Source organism: Triturus cristatus, chromosome 9 (assembly GCF_964204655.1).
Source record: "Triturus cristatus chromosome 9, aTriCri1.1, whole genome shotgun sequence".
Classification (NCBI taxonomy): Eukaryota; Metazoa; Chordata; class Amphibia; order Caudata; family Salamandridae; genus Triturus; species Triturus cristatus.
Genome location: NC_140592.1, coordinates 236,028,913 through 236,043,986, shown reverse-complemented (window position 1 = coordinate 236,043,986; position 15,074 = coordinate 236,028,913). Strand labels below are relative to the sequence as shown.

At 46.8% G+C, this 15,074-nt stretch overlaps 1 protein-coding gene and 1 long non-coding RNA gene across 3 annotated transcripts in view; one reads left to right on the top strand and one right to left on the bottom strand.

The window, feature by feature from the left end:
- Positions 1 to 11,452, bottom strand: part of NUP210 (nucleoporin 210) — a 451,814-nt gene extending 440,362 nt beyond the window's left edge. Inside the window, exon 1 of the mRNA XM_085624815.1 lies at positions 10,880 to 11,452. Coding sequence (XP_085480941.1) covers positions 10,880 to 11,034 — 155 coding nt within the window. The 5' untranslated portion in view covers positions 11,035 to 11,452. The remainder of the gene's footprint in view (positions 1 to 10,879) is intronic.
- Positions 11,439 to 15,074, top strand: part of LOC146797668 (uncharacterized) — a 29,516-nt gene continuing 25,880 nt past the window's right edge. The window contains exons 1-2 of one of the 2 annotated variants that reach the window (XR_014968513.1): positions 11,439 to 11,795; positions 14,049 to 14,166. This is a non-coding gene — a long non-coding RNA (uncharacterized LOC146797668). The remainder of the gene's footprint in view (positions 11,796 to 14,048; positions 14,167 to 15,074) is intronic. The other variant, XR_014968514.1, reaches the window with a different exon arrangement.

The following is a 15,074-nucleotide window of genomic DNA, read 5'->3' as shown; positions in this document are numbered from 1 at the left end:
CTTCAGATAAGCCACAAGGGTTTTAGGGGCCTAGGAGAAATCTAGCTGGAGGCCACAGAGGGGTCCAACGTCCCTTTGGGCTTGCAACTCCCTGATCCAAACTTACTTTCCACCTGCATGAAGATCTGGCATCACTAAGTCCTATGCCCAAAAATATCTAATCAAACAAGGATTCGGAAACCTACATCAGCTGTCTGTGCATTTTGAGGCACTCAGCCTAGTATCTCATTGCCATACTGGCCTAGCACACGCCCAAAAAGACAATGCAAGAGCCCAGCAGAGCTGCTTCTGTCCCAGCAGCTGCCTGCCACCTGTGGCTCAGGGCACTTATTCAGGCTACCCATGCTACTGGGGCCCACTTGTCCAAGCAGTCACCAAAGTAGCCATGAAAACAGGAAAGCACAGAACTCCACAATCAACACCTTGAACAAGTAACAAACACAGCTAACATGATTAGGCATGCACACAGACCAGTCAAACAAATGACATGTGAATGGTTGACCAGCCGCACTTAACAGTAACGCAAATGGCTTTTGCTCTCCTATTCCAGCTCCTATTCTGGGAGCAGCAGTGGGTTAACCATGGCAAAATGTGTCTCCCCGAATCTCCAGGAGATGTCGACCACTTCTCACCCTTGTGAAAGAATAGTCCAAGGCAGGGGTGTATGCTGGAGAGGCTTAACAATGGAGATCATCAGGGAATTAATAGTTTGCTTTAGCCAGGCGAGGTGGACTGGTAACACCGAAAACTTCAACAGCACTATTGACAACATCAGGAAAGAAAGAAAAATAATTGACACACGTAATTGCATGCTTGCTTCCAACGGCTACCAATAAATGGTTAATTAAAGATCGAATGTGAAAGGGTACCCTGAAAGGGTACCCTATTTAAAGGAGTTCCCAGGAGTAAGGCTGCATGTTTGGAAACGTGAAGCTTCCGAGTGGAACAAAGGCATCTGTGTATAAATTAGTTAAGTGGACAAAACTTCAGAAGCTGAAATAACACTGTAGCGGTTCACTGCTCAGATAATCTTGAAACCTCTAACACTGTCTTACCCCGGCGTGACCACAGATAACCTCCTGCTCCGAACCAATGACTGCTTAAAATGCTTTAACGTAAGAAGCCACATGGTCGACCCGTGGAGAATGTATGTTGGAACGTTTCCACACGGGCTTCTAGAAAAACACATTCAACAAAATGCAACAACAGCTGGACATCTTGGACTGCTTTTCAGCCTCCTTTCTGACTGAGAAAGACTCGTACTAACTAAGAGCATTGATGCGGTCAGTTTACGAATTGTTACAATGAATTATAAAATGCGAGTATTCGGACATAGCTTTTAGCTGTGCTTCTATCCATTGGATGTTATTCCATCACGCCCTCGTACTTCCTTGTTACTTGACGAGAAGATGATCTAAGAGCAGCAAGAACATCGAGGGTTGGGAGAATCCTGAGTCCTGCCCGATGCAATTTTAGGTTTGGGGAATGCATGCCATGATCTCAGATGGCCACCTAGAGATGTTTTAATGGGAAGGCAGGGAGGGCACGGGCTTCATTGAAGGACAATTCATCTGCCAGAATTCTTGCTTATATTTCCCATTTGTTATTAGATTTGCCCAAGGCATATGCATGGATGTGTCTGTATGGTGGTTCCCTAGCTTGACGCAAGCTACTAAACCATGTATTTGAAAGAGCCTTAGATTCCCACTTTTGCCCACTGGGAGAATAGGTATTTTTGGCGACGGCGTGACTGAGCAATGAATGGTTTATAAAAGTTTGCAGTGCATGGGGCTTTGCCATATTTAACTGTATGAGACCTACTCAGTATGAATATTTAATCCTACTTCTCTCATACCAATTCTAAAAGAGTTGGTATTTATTTCATTTCAAACAATATTTCTTTACTGCCTCACAGTGTGATTCCAGTTGGGAGTACCTTGACCTAACACCATGAAACAACCACCAAGGTTCTCACCAGACACTTCAATCTACAGACAAAAGAGAATGTTGAGATGCTCAACTTTCAAGGGGCCAAATAACATCAGTGACACTCCATGAGATGCCATAAACGCTACGTCAGTGAAACGAGCAATGTGTGCTTAGTTAACAATACCAAGAGTTCCCCAAGTGGTCACATTTTTCAGAGCTGGTATCCCATAAACAAGTATATTCTGTGCAATCCCTAGATCTTCCTACGAACCATCCTTAACACCACCTGCCAACCAGGGGCAGTTATAAGCAAGTCAAGGCTCTGGAAACCCAGGTCCAACGCCCAACCATCAACGGCATAATGGTGATATGAGCAAAAATTGCAGAACACAAGACTTCACAATTCTGGCAGAAAACCCAAAACACCACTTCAGCATAGCTTATCCTATCTGAGGCCAACCTGAGACCCACTACCACTGTACTGATTTATACCCACACTGAAATCCTGGCGTGGTCCTACACCAACAGTAACTAAAACGGTTTGTGTGTTTTCCGTAGCGCAACATACCACCATACAGCTGCCTCAACATCCTGAGACACTACACAGCAACTATGTAGAAAATCAAAATAAAGTAGTAAGTGTGCATATGTGGTATTAATAAGGCAGAAATGTAGCTGAAAGGCAGCAGAACGCTGTTCAGGGTGCAAGTTAAAAATACAGTCAACATGTGTCTGAAGGGGTAGCTGGAATCGAAGAGAGAGTGAACTGCGACTACATCATGATGTAGTGTTCTTCAAAGAGGTGGCTTCAACTCTTCCTAAACCGAAGCAGGGCTGGGGCAGCCTTGAGGGTTACAAAGATGTTGCAGATTCTGTGGAGATGGAGAAGGATTGTTGCCTTTTTCTATCATTTTTAAACTTCTTTGTCTCCAAACTGATGGTGTCCTGGCTGGATGTGTGCCATGGACCAAACAAAGAAGGTGAGCTTGCTATCCATATAGTCAGGGGTGGTGCTTGTGATGGCATTCTAGTTGATGCAGCTGGTTTTGAAGGTGATGCAGATTAAAGGGGGTGACCCGGTGGACTTCTTTCAGGGTGAGAAGAGGTAGTCATTTTTCTTTGGGCCAGTGATGAGCTATAGTGCTGCATGTTGAACGTTATTATAGGGGCACCAGTGGAGTCTGGAAACCTGTGGAGCAGGGTACTGGCACCTAGATGTGGGAGTTTGCAAGCATGAACAGTGGTCCTGAAGTCAGTTTCTGGGAGGAACGGTTTCACATTGATTAATAGAGAGAACTGTAACAAAGCTCTATTTGTTGTCTTGCGAATGTGTTCCTTGAGGGTTTGATGGATATCCAGAATACATTGGAGCGACTTGGCACAAGGTAAAAGTTTGGATTCAATGGATATCCAGAATACATTGGAGCGACTTGGCACAAGGTAAAAGTTTGGATTCAAATCAGTCCAGGTTCTAGTCTCTGAACCAAGTTTGAACCCACTGTTGCTTGCTGTTCGCAGTGAACAGCAGATACTTCATTTTGGTGTGGTGAAGATTCAAGTAGGTGCTGGAAATCAAGGTCTGGGAGAGGTGCAAAGCGTGCCTGAGGCATGGGATGTATGAAGAAGACCTTAAAATACAGTTGTGTTGTCGCTGTGTTGGTGCATTTGGGTCTAATTATCTGTGAATAGAGCCCCAAGGCGTTCCATGTTGAGCTTGAAAGGGTCAAGATGAAACCACAGGGAATACCATAGGTGATGTGGGATCTTCAGGGAAGTGGATGTGCCCATGTGCACTGCCTGGTGTCAATTGGAAAGGCAGGAGTGAAGGACACTTTGCATTAATCACATTCAAGACTTCAGGTTGCCGATGAGGATAAGATGATCAACAGTGTCAAAGGTAGGTAAGAGGCCAAATAATATAAGGAGGCCGTAGTCTTCTTCATCTGTGATCAAGGGGGCATCTGTGATCAAGGGGGCTTCATTTACGATATGTAAGGTAGCGGTCTTCATGATAAAGAATGTCCTGAAGCCTGAATGACAGTCGTACAAGAAATTGCTGGTGTTGATATGGTACTACAGTTGTGTAAAGATTAGACAAAAAGCAATGATCTTGCTGATAAATGGTAGAGGAGTGAGTGATCGGCAGCTGGCACGGTCACGGTCCAGTGAGGTTTTCTCCAGGACTGGGATAATCCAGCTCCTTTTGAGTTTGTAGAAAGTTGTCTTGAGTGAGGGAACTGATAACTATCATGAGTAGGGATGAGTGAGACCACTTCTCCAGAGAGGGCTTTGATGAAGTATCAGTGTGGGACTTTGCCGTTTTTGGCTAAAGTTCAATAAACTTTTTGCTTTTCCCTAGAACTTTTTTATGACATGTGTTACCAACTTAGATGCTCTGGACACTTTGCCACTGCTAAACAGTGTCAAAGTGCAAGTGTTCCCCGTGTAAAGTGCAATGGTGATTGGTTGTCCATTTTTGGTATGTTTGCTTTACTAATAAAGTCCCTAGTGAAGTGCAGTATGTATGCCAGGGCTAGCAATGCAAATGTTTTTGATGGGCCTGCAGCACTTATTGTGCCACCCACTCAACTAGCCATCGAAAGGGAACTCAGGCCTGCATTGCAGGGCCTGTGCGCAGTTTCCTAAACTGCCATGTTGTTCTGGCAAGTGCACGCACTTACCAGACCCTGCCCTTCCCTTTCCATACACATCAGGCACCCCTATGGTAGGTCTAGGGTACCCCCAGGACAGGGTGCAGTGCATGTGAAAGGTGGGACATGTACCACAGTGTGTGCCATGTACTGGCAGTGAAATAATCTCCATTTTGTTTTCACTGCTGAAAGGCCATCTTGCCCATTAGAATAGAACGAGGAGGCTGTGTAATTAGTTTTCCAGCCTATCTCCCCAAAGGCTTACGATGGAAAGGTGAAGTTTAGTATGCCTGAACTCACCCTGCAATAACACATCTTTTTATGAAGATGGTTTTTGCATTGTGTGTTTGTAAGCCACTCTTTTAGAAGTGGCTGGGTTTTTGTACTTTAAACATTTCTGTGTGTCTCTGCCTGGTTGTGGATTGACTGGCTGGATTTGAAAGCGATGGGATCTGGGGAATGGCTTGACCCAGGGGAGGAGGTGAGACAGCACAGGCTGACCTGCATCTGGTGTGTAGGAGGAGGAGTAGGCCTAGAGGTAAAGAGGCCTGGGCTGGTGCTATAAAATAATTGTCCCATCTCCTGCTGAGTGATTGAGAATCCAGACCCCCACTAATCAAAAGGGAGAAGGTGTCCCTGGTAGGGAGGCTCCCAGAACTGGTTTGAGCAGGGGTTAGTGCCCCTGTAACACAAATACTTCAAAGCCATTGAGGGGGTATAACTATGCGAGTTGAAGCTCCTGAACTTTGGAGAATGGCTTGATCAAGTGTGAACAAGACTGGAGCTACTTCGTGGATCAAGAGGAACCTTTGCCAAGGAAGAAACAACTGAATAGACTGCTGGATAGGACTGCTCTTGCTGTGTGAACTGGGGCTGACCTGCAGTTTGCTGTTTTAACCAAGGAAAGGCTATAGGAACTTTGCTGTGTGCTGTGTCCCCCTGCTTGAAGGACTGTGCTGTGTGCTGTGTCCTTAAGTAACTATCCCCAAAGGCCTGGGGTGAGCTGGCTCCCTGTTTGGAAACACAGGAACACAAAAGTTTCCAGAGAAGACTCTCAGATGCACCGTGGGTGCGTGTGCTCTGTCTAGCCTGAGACCTTCGCAAGTTGTGCCCTGTAATCTTGGGCACCGGGAGTTCCAAACGAGACTCCGATGCGGTGTGCGTGTACTCTGTCTAGCCTGAGTCCTTCGAGAAGATTGTCCTGTGAACGTGTGTACCGAGGAGCCAAGTAAGTCTCAGCGACGCTGTGTGCGTGTACTTGGAGGCAGCTTGAGACTTTTGTGTGGATTGGCCCATGATCGTGCCCACCAGAAGAGCGGGTGTGCCTCAGTGGCGCTGTGTGCTTGTGCTGTTCGCAGCCTGAGACCCTCACTGGAGGTGCCCTGTGATCGGGGGCACCGGGAGATAAAGTGTGTCTCAGCAACGCTGTATGCATGTACCTTCTACTGCCTGAGACCTGCACAAGAGGTGCCCTGTGATCGGGGCACCGGAGGATAATGTGTGTCTCAGCAACGTGGAGTGCGTGTGCTTTCTACTACCCGACACCTGCTCAAGTTGTGCCTTGTGATCGTGGGCACAAGAAGATCAAGTGTGTCTCAGCGACGCTGCGTGCATGTGTTGTGCGTAGCCTGAGACCCTTGTGAGGAGTTGTCTGGTTAACGTGCACCTGGAGTTCCTGCGAGGCTTAGTGACTCGGAGTGCTGGTGTAGTGTGCAGCCTGGGATCTTCCCATTGCCCGGAAAGTCAGAGATTGCATCGAAGGCCCAAGTCGCTGGACGAAGAGAGGAGAGTGGGTACACGCCCCCCAGGTAAAGTGTGTCGACTCCTGGGGCGGGGCGCGGGCTCGGAGGGAGACGCTCTCTGCCTCGCTCTCGATTCTGCAGTGCAAGCCTCTGCTTCGGCTCGGATTGAGGCCCGTGTGCCAAGGGAGTGGCAGCGCCGGGGCCTAAGTGCGAAGCTGCAGTTACTGTGTTCTATCTTACCCATGTGGGGGGGCAACTGTGGCCGGAGACTAACCACAAGCCAGCATGAGTGGCGGAGAGACCGCCGGAGGCACCGTGAACTGTGCTGGAGTAACTTATGTATTGTATTACTGTTTTGTCGTATTGCTCATTTTATTAGTTTGCCTAACGAACTGCCTGATAGGTGTGTTACGCATTGCACTAGGTTTGCATAACAAATTTCCTGATAGAGGTGTTGCGCCTTGTCTGAATACTGCACCACGATCTGCCAGATTGTCGTATTACACATTGCATTAGTGTTGCATACCGAACTGCCAGATATATGTGTTCCACATTGCATTAGTTTTGCATAACGAATTGCCTGATAACTGTATTACACTTTGCATTGCTTTTTCCAACCAGAGTACCTGAAGGGGGACCTTACGCATTGCATCAAGGGGACATAACAGTTTACCACGTTGTTACTTTACGCATTGCATTACAGTGACAGTACAAATCGCCAGATAACCGTATTAGGATCTGCATTATTCTTATGTTGTGAAGTATCTGACTGTTGCATATTGAACTGCATATTACGACATTAGGATTACGTAGGATTGTTTAGTTTAGCTCAATGATAATAGGCCAGGGGGAACATTACCCCCGACGCATATGTTGGTTTAGTATTGTGTGGTCACATTGTATATCGTTTTATAAACATATACTTGTTTTCTATGAAACTCATGTGGAGTCTATTTGTGGTGTCATCACTGGATTACTGTGAGCGTAATTGCAAATACTTTACACATTAAGCCTTGCAGATAAGCCTGGCTGCTCGTGCCAAGCTACCAAGGGGGTGGAGCAGGGGCTATCTCTGGAGGCGAGCTGTCTTTTCCCTAACGTTGGGGCTCACGGGTCCCTGCTTGGCCTGCGGAACCTACCTCAGCCAACCAGGGATCTTGGGGATTCTAACAATAAGACATTAACCTTCATAGGTGGTGTGGCTTTGAGGGAGTTGACGTTGGTGAGGTCTTATAGAGACAGTGGTTTAAAGGACGACCATACAACAAGGTGGAGTGGGTGGCATAGGAGAAGCAGGTTTGCGATTGTTAGCGCTTCACTGAAGTACTTGAGGGCATTGCACATGAAGTGTGGCATAAGTGGTTTATGCAGGGAGTTGATGCTAAGTTTTTTTTAAAGAAAGTGCTGCTTCTGTTATCAGTTTATATATCAGTATTCAGAGTCACAGTAAGCAGAGTCACGATTAAGTGGTATATGCTGGCATGTGCTCCTCTGTCTCCGTTGGGCCCCAAATACATTCCTGTGAATGCAAAAAAAAAAAAAAGCCAGGTTCTATACTGTACGCCCTGGGATTCTTACAGGACTAATATCTTTGTAACATTTCCTTTAATTTTTAATCTGCAGACAGGGACAGTTTCTGTCAGTAGACATGTGTGCACTCAATCACAAACAAACACACACACACCTCCTGATCCTCCATCTTGCTTCCCACCAATCTAATATTACTTCTTCAGCTCCTACTTTCCTGTACAGCCAACCAGATACCTATCCGCTGTTGTAGTCTAAAATTATCCACATCACTTAAATCCATGATACCAAACCCAATCAGTGCACAATCGACAAACCTAACTGCCCGATACACATCTTGTAGGCCGTAATTGGCTATCATCTGACACCCAACAGCATCTTTCACCCTAAAAGATTCACTATACAGCACCTTTCTAACTACACTTAGCTGCAGCGGGATCAAACTCAGTTTAATGTCAAATATCTGATATGACTGATTATTAAACTAGGTATTTAACCCGTTAAGCTTCCCTGGGCATACATCCACCATTGCTGCCAGTGGCTTGTAATTTGTAACTCACATTTGCTTACTTTCTATTTGTTGGCTTTATTTGTTTTAAACTGTACAGCAGGCCTTTGTACCTCCCGTGGAGCATAGCCTGTTTACCATTGCTCCTTGTATTCTTCCATGAGTGCTCACTTTCTGTAAAAACAGGCCATTAAAATTATGTTCTTTCCTTGACACATTTGCTGTGCATTCAAAGGTCAAATATTCAGCTACATCTTCGGCGGGAGCTTGCTCTTTACAATTCTTTCCCCAACTTCAAAATGAGAGGATTTATGTGACAATTTTGCTGGATACTACTCTACTCCACTGTACACCACTCTATGCCACTCCACGATCAACACTCTGCTTCACTCCACGCCCCTCCACTTTATGCCACTCCACTCACCTATGCCACTCTACACAACTCCCTCTATGCCACTTTACTCCACACTACTCCACTGTACACCACTCTACTCTACTCCAAGACTCCCCGCTCCACATTACTAACTGGGGCGCAAACCACATCTGCCCTGTCCCCCTATGGAGAGAGCAGCGTCTCCTTCCCAGTCACTTTGTAAACAAACTGGCGCACGCACGCACAAGCACCTCGACACAGCTTATATGCGCGGGTTTGTACTAGCAACATCCTTCTGGACGCTCGAGGCTCCAGACTGCTCCTGCTAGATGCACGTTCATATGTGAGTCGGTGTCTGCATGTTGTTACTTTGAGAGCACGAGCTTTCAACTGGAATCTAGTCAGAGCACAAGTACAGCAACTGTAGCCGTGTTTTGCAGCGTTGAAAGGACGGGCGAGGAGCTAGGTGGATTTAGTATCGTGGAAGTTCATAATTTTATCACTACCCATTCTTCCTGTGCTGCCTTTTGTCAAACTGACCTCAGCATGACCCATTAAAAGTATTTCGGTTATATACGCATATTGACAGGCCTGCTCTTTAGGGGGAGGGGGAGGGGGTCTCTGCTGTGAAAAGCCGAACCATCGAAACTGTTGCAAAGTAAACCATTTTACCGGTCAGCTGCAATGTGCAGAGACACCACGGGGTGACACTGAGCAGCACACAACAACATGGACGGCACACCGCGCCACACTCCACGATGCACCAATTTCTCGGGACAACCTGACAGGCCCAACCAACAACTTCTGTGACTACGACTACTTCTGACCCGATGCCTTGGGTCTTCTCGGACAGACACACTGCCCTCAACCACCATGAGGAGGGAACTCTTGGTGCACAGACCACATGGCCTAAAAAGCCCACCTTTTTAACTCAATCTCAAAAAGAGTCAGGAAAGCAAAGACCTTGCAGTTGCACACGCATAACCCCAAATACTAACTTCAGAACCACCATGCACACAAAATATCACATGGTCAGCTGTCTCAGCGTTCATGATATGCTATCACATGTTGGTGAGGGGCGTGGTCTGTCCGCACAAATGCATGATGAAAGAGACAAGTGGCCGCTCCAGCAGCCTTCATAGCTTTAAAGCGGCCCACGTAACGTGAAGCATAAAGCAATCTGGGATTGGTAGTTTCTCGCTCTCATCACACATACTGCTTTGCACTTTCATTTGTGAGGTGTGTTTCGCTCCTGGCGCGGTGCTAGGCCTTATGTGAATATATGCAGAAGAGTGAGGGGAGATCGTTAAATGACATTTTTCCTAAAGAAAGCATCTGCTGCACCGCCCCCTGTGCCGAGTGCAGACCCTGGGATCCCCGAGCTATCTTTTAAAGTGCTGCTCTAGGTGTGACACATAGCAGACCAGGGCTGGCAATGTTTAAATAATCAGTACCCTCCGACTTGAATGTCTGAGGTGTCTGCCCGTATACGGGATATTATGTATAATGTCTCTTTCTACTGCTTACATCCACAGATTGATGGCTTTCTCGTTAAGAAATACTCTAAAAGCCTTTATGAAAACTTGACCTCGACTTACTTCCGTTTGATTCCTGTCCTTTCGTGATTCATGGCCCCTCTCCTCGCCTCCCACCCTCTACTTCCGAGTGTAGCCTTCTCTCCGTCTCATGTCTGTCTGTCTGCCTTAATGTAATTCTGCAATGGTTCACACATCATTTCATAGACGGCAATCCGTTCCATGCGTTTGTGATACATGTCCGATTGTTAAAGTATGCCTGTGTCGGATAGCTTTGGCAACAATGCGTAACTACATGCTTGCAAGCTCTGCTGTGTACAAAATAGCTGTGATCCCGGTCACCCTTGAATTCAGGGGCCGGGCTAGTGTTTAGAAGCGCTAGGTTCAAGCGGAGCACGTGGTTCGGAGCTCTGCATGTGTTCAATGCACGAAGCTGCCGTACACTGGTCTGGGTGCGATGCACGCACATGAGAGCACGTGGGTAAGCGAATAGGATGTGTTTTATCCGCTTTAGCCCAGAGCTGTGCCCCAGGCTTGCAAAGTGCAGGCCTGCGGCGGTTTCACGCTCTGCTTCCTGTCACCTCGCCGTGCCCTCCCTGCAACCCCACACTCACCATCGGTAGCAGCCCTCCGTGGCCTCCAGGGTGAAGTTGATTTTCGTCCCCCGGGCGTAGGGCAGCAGCACCTTGGGGATGTTCAGCTTGGAGGCCAGTGCCAGGGAGAATAGCGGGAGCAGATAAAGGGGAAGCCAGCGATGTGGCGGGGCCATGCTCCTCCCAGCGACCGAGCACCCAAAGCCGCTATCCTCGGATGACAGGAGTCCAGTGCGGTGGAGGGAGAGCCGCAGCCGAGTCTTTGTACAGGAAACGGGATAGATGGAAGCTGCCGCACGCTGCACTTGTTCCTTCGTTTACAGTGGTTGTTCCCGGGGCTCGGAAGGTCAGCCGGGCTGCAGAGAGGGTTCAGGGGGAGTAGGCCGGGAGCCACTATATTATTTTCAAAGCTGTTCCAGCAGGAGATGGGTTCCCTCTAGAAAAGAAAATACCCGCCTTTTGCTGCTATTAGAGCGACGTCAGGACCAAGGCAGTGGCAGGAAGCGGGGAGGCGGACGGGGGTTAGAGAGTGGGAGGTGCCTGTTCGAGGAGGCTGGGCCTGCCCGGGGCTGTGCGCGGCTTATCAAGCAGGAGGGACGCGATTACAGCCGGTGAGAACGATGTGCCAGCAGCACTTAGGCTGGACAGCCATATGGGCTTTCTGGGCAGGCCCTCCTGGGCAGCTGTAAACAGGGCAGGGACTGGCTGCTCGCAGCACGAGACACATATGGGCCTCGAGGTACAACAATGAAAACTGTAGCAGCGTCGTCCCTTTTGTCTCTAACAGAAGCGTCTGCTTGCGGAATATTAGATCTGACTGATTCCTGGGCGGACAGCCCCGGGCGAGGAAACGCACGCGGCTGCTCCCCTCACAGGTTGTCTGTCGCGAGACAGCGCCGGGGGGGCATGTTTCTGGCGCACGTGGGGAAGAACAAAGGTAATTGCAGCAGCTGTGTTCTGACGTGCGAGATTGAGCTTCAGACGTGTGAGGTTGAGCTGCCGAGCGCACCCAGGAGCCCAGCGATGGGCTCATGATAGTAAGGGGCCTGAAAAACACCCCGGAAGTCGCCCACCCTATTCTAGGTATCCGAAACAACTACATGCCCTCATTTTAAGTTCATGGCAGGGCCGCTGTGAACCTCCCACTTTAGCAGCTCCACCGGGGTTGGGTTGGGGTTGCGGGGTGGGGGGGGGGGGGGGGGGGATTTATGGGCCTTATCTACAACTTTGCAGATACAAGTTCACAATTAACACAAGCAGGATGGGTTTATTGAAGAGGTAATGAAGAAGGATGAACGAGTGAATGCATGAGTGTTTGAAAGTATGGATGGATGACTGGGTGAAATGATGGCTGGGTGAAAGGCTGGGTGGGTGAACGGATTAGTGGAATAAAGGATGAATGAGTGGGTGAAAGGATGGGGTTAAAGGATTGATAGGTGCATTAAAGGATGGAGGGGTGGGTAAAAGGATGGATGGATGGGTTGGTGACAGGATGAATACCAGAATGGGGAATACGTGGGTAAAAAGATGAGTGGTGGGATGATTGATGGGTGGGGGAAAGGATGAATGGGTGAGGTGATGGGTGGATGAAAGCATGGCAGAGTGAATGAAATCTGAGAGAATCAATGGTTATGAGTGAAAGGATGGTAGAGTAAATTTAAAATTCAGAGGATCTCTGGTTGAAAAGATGGCACAGAAAGTTTAAATGTAAGAGGATGGATGGGTGGGTGAACGGGTGGCTGAGTGAATGAAAATTTAAGAAGATGGATGGCAGAGTAAATAGAAATCTGAGAGGATGTATGGAAGTATGGCAGAGTAAATAGGAATATGAGATGATGGGTGGGTGAGAGGATGGCAGAGTAAATTAAATTGGAGAGGATGGATCTGAGGGTGAAAAGATGGCAGAGTAAATAGAAATCTGAGAGGATGGATGGTATAAACGGAAATCTGAGAGTATGGATGGCGGAGTAAATGTAAAACTGAGAGACTGGTGTTTCTCGAATATAAATTTATCTTGGAAAAACTAGACCAGAATCATTTGGCAAAACACAAACAGTTTAGTTAATCACTTAGGCTGAGAGCACAGTTACAGAAGCGGGTTTAAGGACTGTCTCAAAGTACAATTAATCTGAGTGCGTGTTTATACAGATTTTGGGTATCATAAAAATACTTCTGGCAAACCTTTTTTGGTAAAAGAATGCAGGCCTTGCCCTTGGAGTCGTAAATAAGGCCCCTGATAACAAATGCAGGTGGGCCTTGACCTTGCATGGACACAATGTGGACTAATGGGTAATGTGTCCAGATGTCCAGCATGAGAGGCGCGAGATCAGTGTGTGTGCTGTCTGCTGATTGGCTATATGTTCCTAACTTTGTGTGGCAGCTGACGTTATGATGTTTTGGGAGTGTGTGCATTCCTCCTGCCAAGTGTGCTTTATTGCGGCTCATCTCCCTGGAACATTGTGGTGTTGCTGCGCTTATCTGGGGGATGGACCTGAGTTTCCTGTTCGCACGTTTGTCTTCCGACTACGTGCCACCCCACCTGTGATGTGTCAATCAGTAACCTCATGCTTATGTCGCAGAGCATGTCTGACCATGTATTTCTGAATTGGGGTTGATAGAGAAGTTCATGACGGACGAGTTTGTTAATAGTGATGTGATTTCGCTCGCATATGCGAGTGTATTAATATAAACATTCGCATTGATGTTTTCAATATTAACATTGAATGGATGGATGAAATGATGGTCAATAGGATCAATTGATGGATTAAAGGCTTTACTGATGGGTGAATGGGTGTGTGGATGGATGCATGCATATATGATAAATGTGTGAATGGATGGATTGATGAAATGGCCAATGGATGGATGTACTAGTGAAAGACTGAAGATGTATGAAAGAATGACTGTATGACAGAATCAACGGGTAGATGAAAGGATGAATGATTAGATGCTTGGTTAGAGGAGAACAAGGTAGCTCTTGTAGAGAGGTTGAGGCTCACTTGTTTGGTGCCACAGAGCTTTGGTTCCAAGTGGGGGGGGGGGGGTATTTTAATTTTTTGGGTAGTCCCTTGATTCATGGTGTTGTAATTATAACTAATTGCCATTTCAGTTGAATTTTGCGCGCCCATTTCTCATCCTCCATGACGGAAAACAAGCTAAGAGCTTACTCACACCCACTGCTTTAAATATGCAGGTGCTGAGTGCCTGCACTTCTTTAATCTGAAAGGGAGAGTACCTGCATTTTTCTGCACTGCTGCAACATTTAATTGAAGAGTACCAGCACCTCTCAGGAGCAAACAAGTACTCAAACAGTGAGTGACAGTTTTTCTGTATTCCATTTCAAGCACTGCTTGCAACTAACATCAAAATGTTTTCAATATAGGGTCAGGTCATATTTCACTATACTGATTCAACACTAATCTTTTATGGGTTGCGGAGTAGCGTGCTACTTGCCAAAAAAGCGCTTCAACACCCTATCAGGGGTAACAAGCACTATATATATGTGAATCTTTATCCCTCTTCTATCCCTCCGCTCTCCTTCTCAATCCAAATAACTAACCTATCAACCACTCAAATTACTTTCATATTTCACTATACTAATTCAACACTAATCCTTTATGGGTCTGGAGTAGCATGCTACTCGCTGAAAAAGAGCTCCAACGCCTTACAATACAAGAAAAAATACGCACTGCAAACTATCTGCTCCTCCACAGTGTAACCTACTACCTGTCTGAAAACGCACCACAGTGTCCCACATAGGTGTATGAAACTCTAGACAAATGCTACAATACAATAAAAGTGTAATTAGTAACTGCTTACAGTATCTGCCTAAGGATTTTTGAGGTCTCAGCTAGGATATATTTTTGGGTCCCTTTTTCAGAATAACTTTAAATTTTATTACCTATCCTCTGCGAATTCAGGCCTGCAAGACAAAACAATATTGAATTATACTCAAACTTTTAAACAAAAACAGCTAAAGTATGTTTTTTTGTTAAAGGGCCTAAAATCCTTAAAATGACACTGGGTACAGAGAGTCAGAAGTAGAGGTTGGTAAATCGAGATTCTGGTAGAGAAATGGAGAAAGGTGAGACCAAGTGAGTGAAAGATGACATCACCAGGGTCCCCTTGGAACCAGGGACCATGGAAAATTGTCCACTTTGCCTATGCCTTAAAACGCCTCTGCCTACTTATTCTTTGACTGTCGCATGCATGATGAATT